The sequence below is a fragment of the Alosa pseudoharengus genome, unplaced genomic scaffold (genome assembly GCF_046254945.1).
Source record: "Alosa pseudoharengus isolate Yale_2024_CS ecotype anadromous, Long Island Sound unplaced genomic scaffold, YU_APseudo_1.1 YU_APseudo_1.1_scf_16, whole genome shotgun sequence".
Taxonomy (NCBI): Eukaryota; Metazoa; Chordata; class Actinopteri; order Clupeiformes; family Clupeidae; genus Alosa; species Alosa pseudoharengus.
The window spans coordinates 28,630,104-28,642,735 of NW_027468630.1; the positions used below are offsets into that span (position 1 = coordinate 28,630,104).

Here is a 12,632-nt window from a genome sequence, read left to right on the forward strand (position 1 = left end):
GTGTATACGGCATCCCTGTTTCCTATAGAGAATTCTGAGACTTCATCAACCTCTGTATTCTTTTAGCCTGATGGGGTAGGCAGTTTTTTATGCTGGAAGGTTTTAGTTCTAATGGCCTGTATACCTGATGGATGTTTGCAGATCTTTGTGCAATTCTGAAGGGGTGAGTGTAACAGGTTGGACATTATACTTACTGTATGAATCACATAATTGCACAATATATCTAGGTGATCTAGTTACAGTTTAAATCTATTCAATTTATTACACACTGGTATTGAGGGTCTCTAGTAGCCCCTCCTCTCCCCCTTGGTCTTGACCCCCCTGTCTCCCCCTTCCTCTTTCCTGTCTAATATCTTTATGGAGAGAGGTAGGTTGACTGATTGCAGCCTCATAAGCAATCTTATAAATATTTCTATTAAACATTGTCATCCATAAGATTGCTTCACTTTATATTGTTTGTATTCAGTTAATATATATTATTTGTGAGTTATTTTTTGTGAATTTACTTTTTAAATGCATTGTTTACATACATACCTCCGTCTAGCCACATGCCAAAAATAGCCCTACAGCGATGTACAGTAGCTTAGCTAGGTAGCTGGGATAGCACATTAGCACCTGCAATATATATAGTTATATGTGTGAACTTTTTCAGGAGCTATTGGCAAACTCACCCTGTACTGTATGCTTTGATGTGCGTGTGTGCAGGTATGTTTTGTTATTATTCTTCACTTTACATGCATTTTTATTTTGCCTGTCTAATATCTTTATGGAGAGAGGAGCTATTGGCGAACTCACCCTGTATGCTTTGCTGTGCGTGTGTGCAGAATAAAACTTCAGCAGTATCCCGTGCTCGTTTTGGGTCATCTTTATTAATAATCAACACAACGCAGAAGTCTACCCAGTTACCCATGATTACAAACACTCATTCCCACTTCCATAAGCACCATGCATTCAGTCATACATAGACACTCATTTGTGACACACATTCACTCAGTAAAGCATGTCACATGTCCTTCAGACCACCATCACATCTCATTATTTCTCTTCAGCCCTGCAGGAGCTCTCAGTAACGCGCACACACACACACACACACACACAGAGAGAGAGAGAGAGAGAAGACACACACAAAGACAGAGAGATAAAGAGAGAGAGGGAGAGAGAGAGAGCGATAGCAAGAGAGTGATAAAGATATAGAGAGATAGAGAGACCTATTATTTTTTCTTAAGCTTTCCAGGAGTAACACACATACACATACACATACTGTACACACACACACAAGACAAAGTGCAGGGAGATAATTAATGGAGTGTGTAGATGAGCAGTGGACTTCCAGGGAAAAAAATGCACTGGGTTCATGTCCTTTGTTTGTCTTTATTTAGCTGATGAATTGAGCAATAAGTTGTTGCTAGGCTACTTGGTTTAATAATCCAAAGGAACAAACACAAACCCCCACAGGATATGTGGTCTCTTTGAACAGTCATCGATTAGGGGCTTACTGAGAATGAGGAAGGTGACGGTGGGGAAGATGAAGATAATGGGGGGCAGCAGAATCGACTCACAGTCTGGTCAGGTTGTACAGGCCACGGAAAGCGTTCGGGCTCACCACACGGATCAGGTTGTGCTGAAGATACCTGTAAACAACACAACCAAATAAAACAGGAGGAGAAACAGACAGGTCTACAACCTGTCTCCACTCCACACATCCACCTCTGCTATCTGTACACACACCAACATAAGGCACCATGAGTGGAACCGACAACACTTAAGAACACTCGTCAAAACACAACATGTGTATCTGGGAGTGTGTTACTGACAAGTAGAGGAGAGATAGAGAGAGAGAGAAGGAGGGAGAGAGGGAGGGGGAGAAAGAGAAATGGAGAGAAAGAAAGAGGGAGGGGGAGAGAGAGAAAGAGGGAGAGATGGAGAGAGAGACAAAGAGCTACAGATGGAGAGCAGGAGAGTGAGTAAAAGGGACAGAACAGACAGGGACTTGCCAGATGAGTGTAATGTGGGATAGAGAAGAGACAAAGAGACAAAGAAACTGATAGACAGACAGAGAAAGAAAGTTTTCAGCAAATCAGCAGAGAATTCTCCCCCTTCTGAAAACAAAGCCCTTCAATCTCCATGGCATCTTCCCTGACAGCCCAGAATACTCAAGGATGACACCCCGCCCCCCACACACACACACACACACACACCACAGCTCATGTGAGATAACCTGTCTAAATGTATTGCTTGTGGCATGCACTCTCTACCTATGGGATCTGGGCCTGCCCTCCCCTGCCCCTCGATACAACCCTCCCCTGGCCCCTATGCCCCCTCTGCTCCTGCAGTCTGTGGCCAAGAGACAAATGCATCCTGTTAACTCCCGTGCAGACTGCTGAGTACGTCAACAAGCTCAGCTCCCACACACTGCAGTGGGGCCACTTATTCACTCTGGATTCCCCTTGACCTCAGCTGCCTCCATACAGTATGTGCATGCATACTAAAGTACATGGTGTAGCATCTAGCATGCTAATGAGATTATATCACTGTCAAGCACATGTATTAATCATGGGAGAAGTAGAGAAGAGTCACGTGCACTTCTGTATTCACTAGGTTATCTTCAACCTGTTCCCATCCAATGCAGATATGAAGTGGAGGCAGTACTTCCGGCCCGCACAGGAAATTAAGTTTAACCGCATGTCCAAGCTGCTATGTAGTACTGTGTCTCTCCTGCAAGCTTTGAGACATGTGGCAAATTACTTTCAAATCAGCAAGGGATATCTTCCCTTTTTTAATTAACATACCAGTGTGGGCTCCATAAGGGCTCACAGTGAGATGGAAGTGTCCCCATAAAACTTCAGCCACAGTTGGGCACCTTTCTTAATCTTGACAACAACAGATGGACTACTCTAAACACATTACAGAGCCTCGCCGTGCTGGAACACAGGCCTGCCAGCAAGCTCAGACAACAACACACACATACCCCACATGGAAACTTTGCTGACTTTAACCACTCTCATGGCAAATTTCCACTTTTGCTGCCGTTCTTGCCAAGATAACTACAGTACATGCCCGCAAATGATGTCTCTTTAGTTTGGAAGATTTGGAAGAGCAGAGGGTCTTACAGTTTCTGCAGGCTCTGGTACTTGAAGAATATATCTGCATTCAATTTCCGCAGCCGGTTCCGCTGCAGTGACCTACAGCAGTGAGGAGAGAGAGAATATATCAGCAAACAAAAGCAGCTAAAGTGTCTGTGTGCCTGTGTGATTGTGTGTGTGTATGTGTGTGTGTGCGCATATGCGTTTGTGTGTTCATGTATTTAAGCGTGGTGGCACGTATATGAGTTTATTTGTGTGTGTGAGCTGGTTTGACAGGTATCTTCCATCATGTGTTATGAGATAAGTGTATGGTGAGCATCTGTGTAACCTTGCTGGGCTGGAGAATTATAAAATGTCACTCTGATAAAAAAATGAAGAGCAAGGCAACGCACGGCTCATCTCAGCATCACCTTGGTGTCATAATGGATGTCATCTCTACGTGTCTGATACATCTGTATATTCCCCACAAACAAGCCTCTGCAGGACGTCTCTGCAGTCAAGCGCTGAGATTACTTTGACAAGATATCTGATACTCACACACTGTTCTGTACATACACGGCAGGCCTTTAATAAAAACCAGACAAGAAAAAAACTGCTTTCCACCAGCATGATTTCAAAGACCTCCCAGTTTCTGTCTGCTACTTTTCTACTTCCGCGAATTTGGTTGCTTTATTGCTTTTCTAATGGCTGCCTTGTCAACGAGCCTAAACTAATAGTAGCCTAATATTAGTGATTCAAGTAATTCTGTATGTCTGCTTCTGGAGGATAGCAGACATTTTACATCAGACAGCGTATCACTTAAAACAGCTGTACTGACATGCTTGAACCATCACTGAATGTGTCTTTGACGACCACATACCAGGCTGTTTGCATACTAACCTTCAGCTCAAATGCCAGATAGGAAAGACACACACAATGTGGATTATCTAAAGGGTGATTATATTTATGTGACATCTGCTGTGGTTTGATGTGGTGTGTGTGTGTGTGTGTGTGTGTGTGTGTGTGTGTGTGTGTGTGTGTGTGTGTGTGTGTGTGTGCACGAAATCATGCATGTGTATGCAGTTTTGTGTGATATCTGTGTGTGTGTGTGTGATATCAGTATATTTCATGTGAGCCACCCAAGCAGAGAGCTCAATCATGTCAAGTGCTCAACAGCAAAGTGACGTTGACAACTACAGGAAATGGGACTGGGGGACAGAGACGGAACAGGAAACAGGAGCAGGGAGACGGTGACGTTCACAGACACACTGGGCACATCTTTAAAGAGAAACTCACATCATGGTGACGTTCACAAACACACTGGGCACGTCTTTAAAGAGAAACTCACATCATGGTGACGTTCACAGACACACTGGGCACGTCTTTAAAGTTGGCCCCGTCGCAGTCAAGCTCCAGGTCTCTACACAGGCACTGGTCGGGGACAAGCCCCAGCACTGGAGAGGAACAACACTGTCAGAATGAGTAAGAACAGGACACACACACACACACCCCTACATACTTATACTTCTAGCTATTTTGATGCATGAGGCATTATTAAACATTGCACATGAGGCCTGGGGGCATATTACAGTATAATTTCTTTCCATAACCTATAAAACCCAGTAAATTAATGTAACATTATCATTTAATAATGAAATGCATTTTAATTGTCTGCAGCCCCTGCAGGTCTGTACCCTGTGTGTGGGCAGGTGTTGTTCAGGTGCATATGTGTCTCTCTCTAGGTGTGTAGATGGGGGCGACAGGTGACGTGTGCTGTTTTATGGTGCTGCATCAGAACCACTTCAACCTAGAACTCGAAACAGCTGCAGGCAAACATGCGTGATCTTACCCCATGATCAGATGTCAAGACAATCTGCATGCTGTCAGCATCACATATTGTATCTCAGGCTCACTGATTAGCAAGGGGAAGCTGAGCTGAAGCTAATTTCATAACCTGGCAAAATCATTTCTTATGTGCAAGCATTAGTGGGTTAGTGTCATGCTCCTACAGACCACTTGATAGATTTACAGTAGTTCATGCATGAGCAAAGCTTTAGTTCACTTTGCTCATTGTCTAATGTCAGGGTCCATTAAGCAAATGTTTAATTGTTAATACCACTAATTGTTTGTTTTTAATAACTCATTATATAGTAATACAGTACACATATGCAGTATTGATGTTTTTATTTGTGCCATGGCCAACAGATCCATTCTACTGAGATGATAACCAGCTGAGTAAATTTAACTTCACTGATATAATCCAAGGGCAAGTCTGTCTCAAACGTCATTATTGCCTTCCTGTCTTTGCATTTTCTGATGTCCATCTATACGGGGTCAACGGTGTTCGAAATAATAATAATAACTTGATTAACTCATTCCTGCATAACCATAAACACTAGCCTGTAATGTTGGTCTTTGGACTGTTTTACTAGAGAGCAGGAGAGATAGTGTCATTACATGTGCTCACCAACTGCAGCGCTCAGAAATGCACTGTGTGGTTTAAGCACGAGGTGCGAGTCTTTCCTTTTGCTATGGGTTAATCCGTGTTGCAATCTGTAATTTTACAGCCATGACAATATCCTTTAGCAACACCACTCCAACTTGTGTCCTGCTGCTTGATCATCAATCTAAAAATAATCCACTGCCAAACAGGCTACAGGCTATTTACTGGGGCACAGCAGATTTGTAGACCTGTGAGACCTACAGATTTGTAGACCTGTGAGACCTACAGATTTGTAGACCTGTGAGGGACCTGCAGATTTGTAGACCTGTGAGAGGCCTGCAGATTTGTAGACCTGTGAGAGGCCTGCAGATTTGTAGACCTGTGAGAGACTCTCAAACCGGCTGTGCCAGCTGCGGCTTATGCCACTGGCTCAAAGGGTGTGGGGTGGATCATGCAACAGGCAACATACAGTTTTAATGAGTTTATTTATTAAGGCATTTTAAGAAGATTAGTGCATTAATTTGGGGCAGGTTTAGGCATTGATTAACACTTACCAGCAGATTAAGGGGCAATTAAAGTCAAGGAACCCTTGGATATCCAAACACGCTTTGTTTCACGGGAAACCATGATTACTGTAAGAATATTCATAAGAACCGTAGGGCTTCACAGTGGGGCTGGTGGGGGTTATCATCAGAATGATAGTCTCTAGTGTGATGTCCTTACTTGGCCTTGACTGTGCAGTGGCCGGTGAGTCACGGCTGTGAAGTGTGTGAGGACACACACACTAAGTGTCTGTGTGTGTCTTAAAATACATCTCACAGAGGGTGAGAGAACATACAGCAGGAAACAATAGTATTTCATTCTATATTCATCATTAGTATTCTATTCTATATTCACCATTAGTATTCTATAAATGTTTCACCATGCTGACTGTGTAACCAAGCATACAGTCTATACAGCCATCGGTTATCTGGTTTGGAAGTCTGTAAGGCATTTGTAACCAAGACTGAATGTATCCCGGAAAAACGTTAGTTAGGAGTGACAAATGAGGGGCTGTGATTAATACTTTCTGTGGTGTTGAATATGTTAGATTTCTAAAATCAATAAGCTGTGGCTTTGATATTTGCCGAGGAAAAGGCCTCACTGAGCTGTCAAGTCTCAAATAGCGAAGAAAAAAGTCAAGTTGAGCCACTTCAGTATCCAGCACTGTAGCATACATCAGCATGCAAGGACACACTGTTTATTGTGACTCACAGCTTGTGGTTAAGGACCTCAACATTTTGATGAAATCAACTCAAACAAGGCCCAAAAGGATCCCTCAGTGTAGCTGCTCCCAGCACCTCCCCTCTTCTGATTAGTTTAGCTGCACCATCACCTCCCCTCTTCTGATCAGTTGACGTTTCTGAAGAGAGCAACACTAAAGACTAGATTCATACAACAAAATAAAATAACTTTTCACAACTTGGAAACTTCAGTCAGAAAGCAATAAAAAGACATAATCTATAGCCCAGATAAAAAAAGACCTCATCCAAGTTCTATTTCTGAAAGTCTGTTGATAAATGAACATTCCTCCAACAGAAGTGACAAACAAGACGTGCACAGAGGGAAACTCAAGGCAGCGATATTGAGTAATCAATGTGAACAGACATGTCTGGCAACCTTTCTTACGGATGACTGAACAGGAGAATGCAGTGAAATATCGCACTGCCTGAGAACCTGCCATCGAAAGGAAATGAGAGGATATGGTTGGACACATGTAGAGATGAGGAAAGAGTGTGTGTGTGTGTGTGTGTGTGTAAAGATGTGGAAAGAAGAACATCTACCCAAAGCCCTACACAGAAGATTTGCCACAAAACAACAGACAGTAGTAGAGACAAGTTGCAACGGTGCAATAAATCATTGAAAGTTGCTGCAATCCATCTGATACATTTTTCTTGCGATCAAGTTTTTATTTTATTTCAATAAAACCATTCAAAACACAAAGACAACAGGTTATGGCATTCTCTTTACAAACACACAATATCCCTAAGACATAGGAACGAGTCCTAGGATACAGTATACTAAAGAAAAGAAGGTAAAAAAAGGAATAGAAGGTAAAAAAAACAGTTGAAAAAAAGACAAGGGAGACATCATGGGAAAAAATAGATACTTTCCTCCAACCTGTTTATCAGTCATCATAGAGTTGTCACTATACACAGCAAAGTGCAACTTTAGAAATACATCTAATGTGTGGTTGAGATGTCTCTTTAGCTCATTAAGTTGACTTCATGATGACTGGAGTGGATAAACGATAAGATAAGATCAAATACAGATGGGTGAAGAAACGAAGAAAATGCTTTTAAAAAGAGGCTTCTAGAATCCATGGTGACATCCAGCTTTTCTCTCGTCTAACCCTCTCCTCACCCTTTGTTTGTATCTGCAGCCACACACTTTTCTTTGCCAGAGCACATCACTGTTATCACTTGTCACAGTAAGGGTCTCATGGCGACAGAAGCAGGGCCAAAGGTTCACTTTAGGCCAGGAGCTGTTTTGTCAAACGCATGCTCAGATGCAACTGCCCTGCTCACATGGACAAGAGTGTCTGCCACAGGACCTGATGCAAGCAACAGACCCCCTCCCCCCCATTGGACAATACAGGAGTTCTGTGTTGTGATATAAATAATAATAATAATAATAATAATAATAATAATAATAATACATTTTATTTAAAGCGCCTTTCATTACACCCAAGGTCACTTCACAAACAAAAAAGGTCTTGAAGAGATATGTTTTAAACTCAGTAATTGAGTCACAGTGTCTGATGTTGTCTGGCAGTGAATTCCACAGCATGGGGGTGATGTAGCTGAAAGCCCACTTTGTAAAGCGTTTAACAAAACCGCTCCTGGCCTAAAGTGAACCTTTGGCCCTGCTAATGATGGACTTGTCCACTCCACTGGTGGAGATCCAGCCCTGGTGTGGCTCTTTGTGACAGGTATGTAATAACAGTTTAAAAGTGTTGCTGATATTTCCAATTAATGTCTCTGCCAAAAGATGCCGCTGGCTATTTTCTCGATGAGTGTTTAATTTATCTCCTGCAGTAAAATGAACACAATGACAGCTCTGCTCAGCCAGACAAATCAAAACATTACAAGCAGATGAACATTATCAGCTAAACCCAGATAGATTTGCAAATTGTCATATTGTCATAGAGCCACAGGCCATTAATGTGTGTGAGCTGCACAATTGGCTCAGCCAGACAAATCAAAACATCACAAGCAGATGAACATTATTAGCCAAACCCAGATAGATTAGCAAATGATCATATAATGTGTGTGAGCTGCAGCAGCTAGCTGAGAAGGACAAACGCTGACTGTAACCACAGTAATATGAGCAGCCACTCTATCCAACGATAAGCCAACTTCCTCTGTACCATCAGCCACTCTATCCAACGATAAGCAAACTTTATCTGTACCATCAGCCACTCTATGCAACGATAAGCCAGCTTCCTCTATCAGCCACGCGATAAGCCAACTTCCTATCAGACATGCTATCCAACGATAAGCCAACTTCCTCTGTACTATCAGCCACGCTATCCAACGATAAACCACTTCCTCTATCAGCCACGCGATAAGCCAACTTCCTCTGTACTATCAGCCACTTTATCCAATGATAAGCCAACTTCCTCTGTACTATCAGCCATGCTATCCAACGATAAGCCAACTTCCTCATACTATCAGCCACGCTATCCAACGATAAGCCAACTTCTTCTGCACTATCAGCCACTCTATCTAACGATAAGCCAACTTCATCTGTACTATCAGCCACGCTATCCAACGATAAGCCGACTTCCTCTGTACTATCAGCCACGCTATCCAACGATAAGCCAACTTCCTCTGTACTATCAGCAGCAACCATCAACAAGTAGCGAATTTGGTCTCAGCAACCATCAACAAGTAGACTATGACACATTCATGTGAGCAACAGATGAATCCCCTTCAATTTCAGCCAATCAAAGAATAGTTTGTCTAAACTGGTTTTCCTGGAGATGCACCCCTTGTGAGTAGCCTAGAAATCTAGACGCACCCTAGCCAGGGCTAGTCTAGCAACTCTCCGTTGGCTTGTGAGCTCGAAAAATTAAACTTCTATCAGGCCAATCAAATCGTGTAGAGTCGTTAGGCGGGCTTAACATAATGATTGATGGCAGAGTTGCAACGGTTTGGCTTGAATTCCCTGCTACTTGAAAACAAACAAGATGGATGTTGCTGTTGGTAAACAGTCTGACACGAGTTAAGCTTTTTTTAAAAGCTCCGCTGGTGGGAAAACGCATGGGACTCATAGCTGTCCTATTGCGTGCAGAGGGAATTTGAAAGACAACCCTTTATCCCGCCCCTCGGACTGAGCACTGTGAACGGTGAGTGCCCAGACCCTACATTTTAATGTGGGTCTGGCTCGTCAGGCTACCTTTTGAGGACATGTCAAAATGAATATGACTTAACAACAAAAACAATACGAATGAGTTCGCTAAAATATTGCTAGGGACAATTTCATCATTCCAAAATATTGGTAGGGATGGTATGGTATTGGTATGGTCCATATGCTGAACAAAAACTCTACTTCCTTAAGCAACTGAAGAAGTTTCATGTAAGCAAACATCTGTTGATGCATTTCTACAAAGCCATCATCGACAGCATCATTACCTCATCCATCATTGTTTGGTAAGGGAGTTCAGACAGCCGCATCAAAAAGAAATTAGAGAAGGTTGTCACCAAAGCCTCCAACATAATTGGTTGTGACCTACCACCAGTTCACTCTATGTACTCTGAGCGGACCTTAAACTGCTTCTGGAGTAATCAAAGATCCCTCTCATCTAAACCATCACTTGTTCCAGCTTCTCACCTCTGGAAGACGTTACAGGTCCATAAGAACTGAAACCACTCGTTTCAAAAACAGCTTCTTCCCCTCAGCAATCAGATTATAGAACAGTACTACAGTAAATGTATATGATGTTTTTTTTCTTCTATTGGATTGAGCTACCTCTGTAACAAAAAAATACCACCAATTCTTGGATGACAATAAATAATATCTATCTATCTATCTATCTATCTATCTATCTATGCAAACACATGCCCTTGATTACAACTACTTACTGCTGTGAAGTTGTTATCATTCTTCATTACTAATAATATTAATACCCTAACACTGAAGAATTAACACTGTCCATCATTAACTGTGCAATAAGCAGTTGTCCTTTGTACAGCCAATTTCACTTACAGCTCCATGTGAAATAACCCCATGCTAAATGTCAGTCTCAGGCACAATATATCCATATTGTGAACTCAGAAAACACCTGAACAGGCAAGCCGATACTTACACCAGTGGAAGGAATTTGTACACTGAAGAACATGACAAACTTTGACAAACTTTGGCTCCTCTGGGAAATAACAAAAAAATAACATACTTAATTTAATAATAAAAAAACAAATAAGCAGCTGACTGTTTGTGTTTGTCCATGTCTTTTGTCAGTCAGTAATGTGACAGCTGAAGATGTTTGGAGGGACTCTCCGTGTGAGCTTCAGAGCATTTCTCCCATCTCTGCAGTGTGTGGTGTTTCGCAGCAGTAGGTCGCCTCTGCTGCAGCTGTCATAAAGTGGAGCGATATTCTGCAGTTCCACTGACTGACAAAACAACCTGTCTTTGACTTTGTCTCCCCTTCTCCCTCTCTCTCTCTCTCTTTCTCTCTCTCTTTCTCTCTTCTTTTGCCTCCCCTCCTATCTCTCTCTATCTCTCTCTCTCTCTCTCTCTTTCTGTGTGTGCTAAAAGCTGCAAAGTACAGTTGCCTTAATTACAGGCTTTCTGCTACCTCCTTCTGCTTCACCTCAGTGAGGCAAGACTAGAGTGTCAGTTCTGTCAGCGTGATGAACATCTTAATAGTCTCTGATTGAATAAATGGGGCCTGAGTTTTAGTGGAGATGGTTGTCCAGGCTTGTCCAGGCTGTCATCCGGACAATCAGTCCATCATAGGTCAGACAAGAAAAAACTTTGTCCATTTGTCACCTGGCCTTTCAATTACAACATTATAAAGACTAAAAGTCCTCAATTCACAAGGTGCTATCAAACAGTGTGTCTTCTCATTGTGTGAGACTTGTCACTTGCAAACCTGTTGAACATTGGTGTGGTCAGATGGAATAATGTTTTTTCTGACATCTCGCATGGAGAGTGATGTGGAAGTCCTTTGTGCTTTCTTAAGTGGTACCCTAAACACATAAAACTGTATTTTTGCAATTTTACTTTTTAATCTTCTAGATGGTCAGATTTCAAACTAGGTAACATAAAAAAAAACGGTAGAAAAAAGAAAACAGAAAAAAAAAAAAACTGCACACATCAAAACATCCTGGCATCTACCAAACCGAATGGTCCTATCACCTACCTATCAAATGTTCAGCCATCAAGCTCCGTCAACAAAATGTGAGATAAGATCCAAAATGTTCCGCTATTGCACAACCTTTAATAAGCACAGATCAACCAAGTGGCCTTGAACTATTTAGACAGTTGTCAGCCCATTTGGACCTCTAGGGTGGGTTGCACCAACAAAGTCTTAACCTGGATTAAATCAAGGTTTATCCATTAATCCAGTTGCACCAAACTTTAAATCTAGTTTAAAGGTAATCAAGATTACATTTAAACCATCCTTTTAATTTTGGCTTGGAGCAACTCAAGCAAGATACCATCAATGGCCTCAAGCAGATCAACAGCACAGCTCTGCCTGGAAAGCTGAAACTGTGGTGTTTTCAGTTTGGGCTGCTGCCCTGTGTCATGTGGCCAATCTCCATTTATGAGGTCACTCTATCCCATGCCAATCGGCTGGAGAGACTGGTGAATGCGCAAGTGAGGAAGTGGTTTGGACTGCCGAGATGCCTTAGCAGCATAGGCTTGTATGGCAATGGAGCCCTCTCCCTACCAATTTCAAGCTATTCGTCAGAGGTGCTGCTCCAACCCTAGCAACGGGGAGGAAATGGAAGCCATCTGCAGCAGTTGCGGTGGCAAAGACCGCCCTCAGACACCGGGATATAGTGAGACATGTCCAACATGGCAGAGGTGGCCTTGGTTTGGAAGCAACAACAACCTCCTGGCAAAAGGCTACTCCAGCT

At 42.5% G+C, this 12,632-nt stretch overlaps 1 protein-coding gene across 1 annotated transcript in view; it reads right to left on the reverse strand.

Moving 5' to 3' along the window:
* Positions 1-12,632, reverse strand: part of rxfp1 (relaxin family peptide receptor 1) — a 108,058-nt gene that overhangs the window by 39,479 nt on the left and 55,947 nt on the right. The window contains exons 4-6 of the mRNA XM_076286620.1: positions 4,411-4,516; positions 3,111-3,182; positions 1,560-1,631 (exon numbers count right to left, since the gene is read on the reverse strand). Of these exons, the coding sequence (XP_076142735.1) occupies positions 1,560-1,631; positions 3,111-3,182; positions 4,411-4,516 (250 nt within the window). The remainder of the gene's footprint in view (positions 1-1,559; positions 1,632-3,110; positions 3,183-4,410; positions 4,517-12,632) is intronic.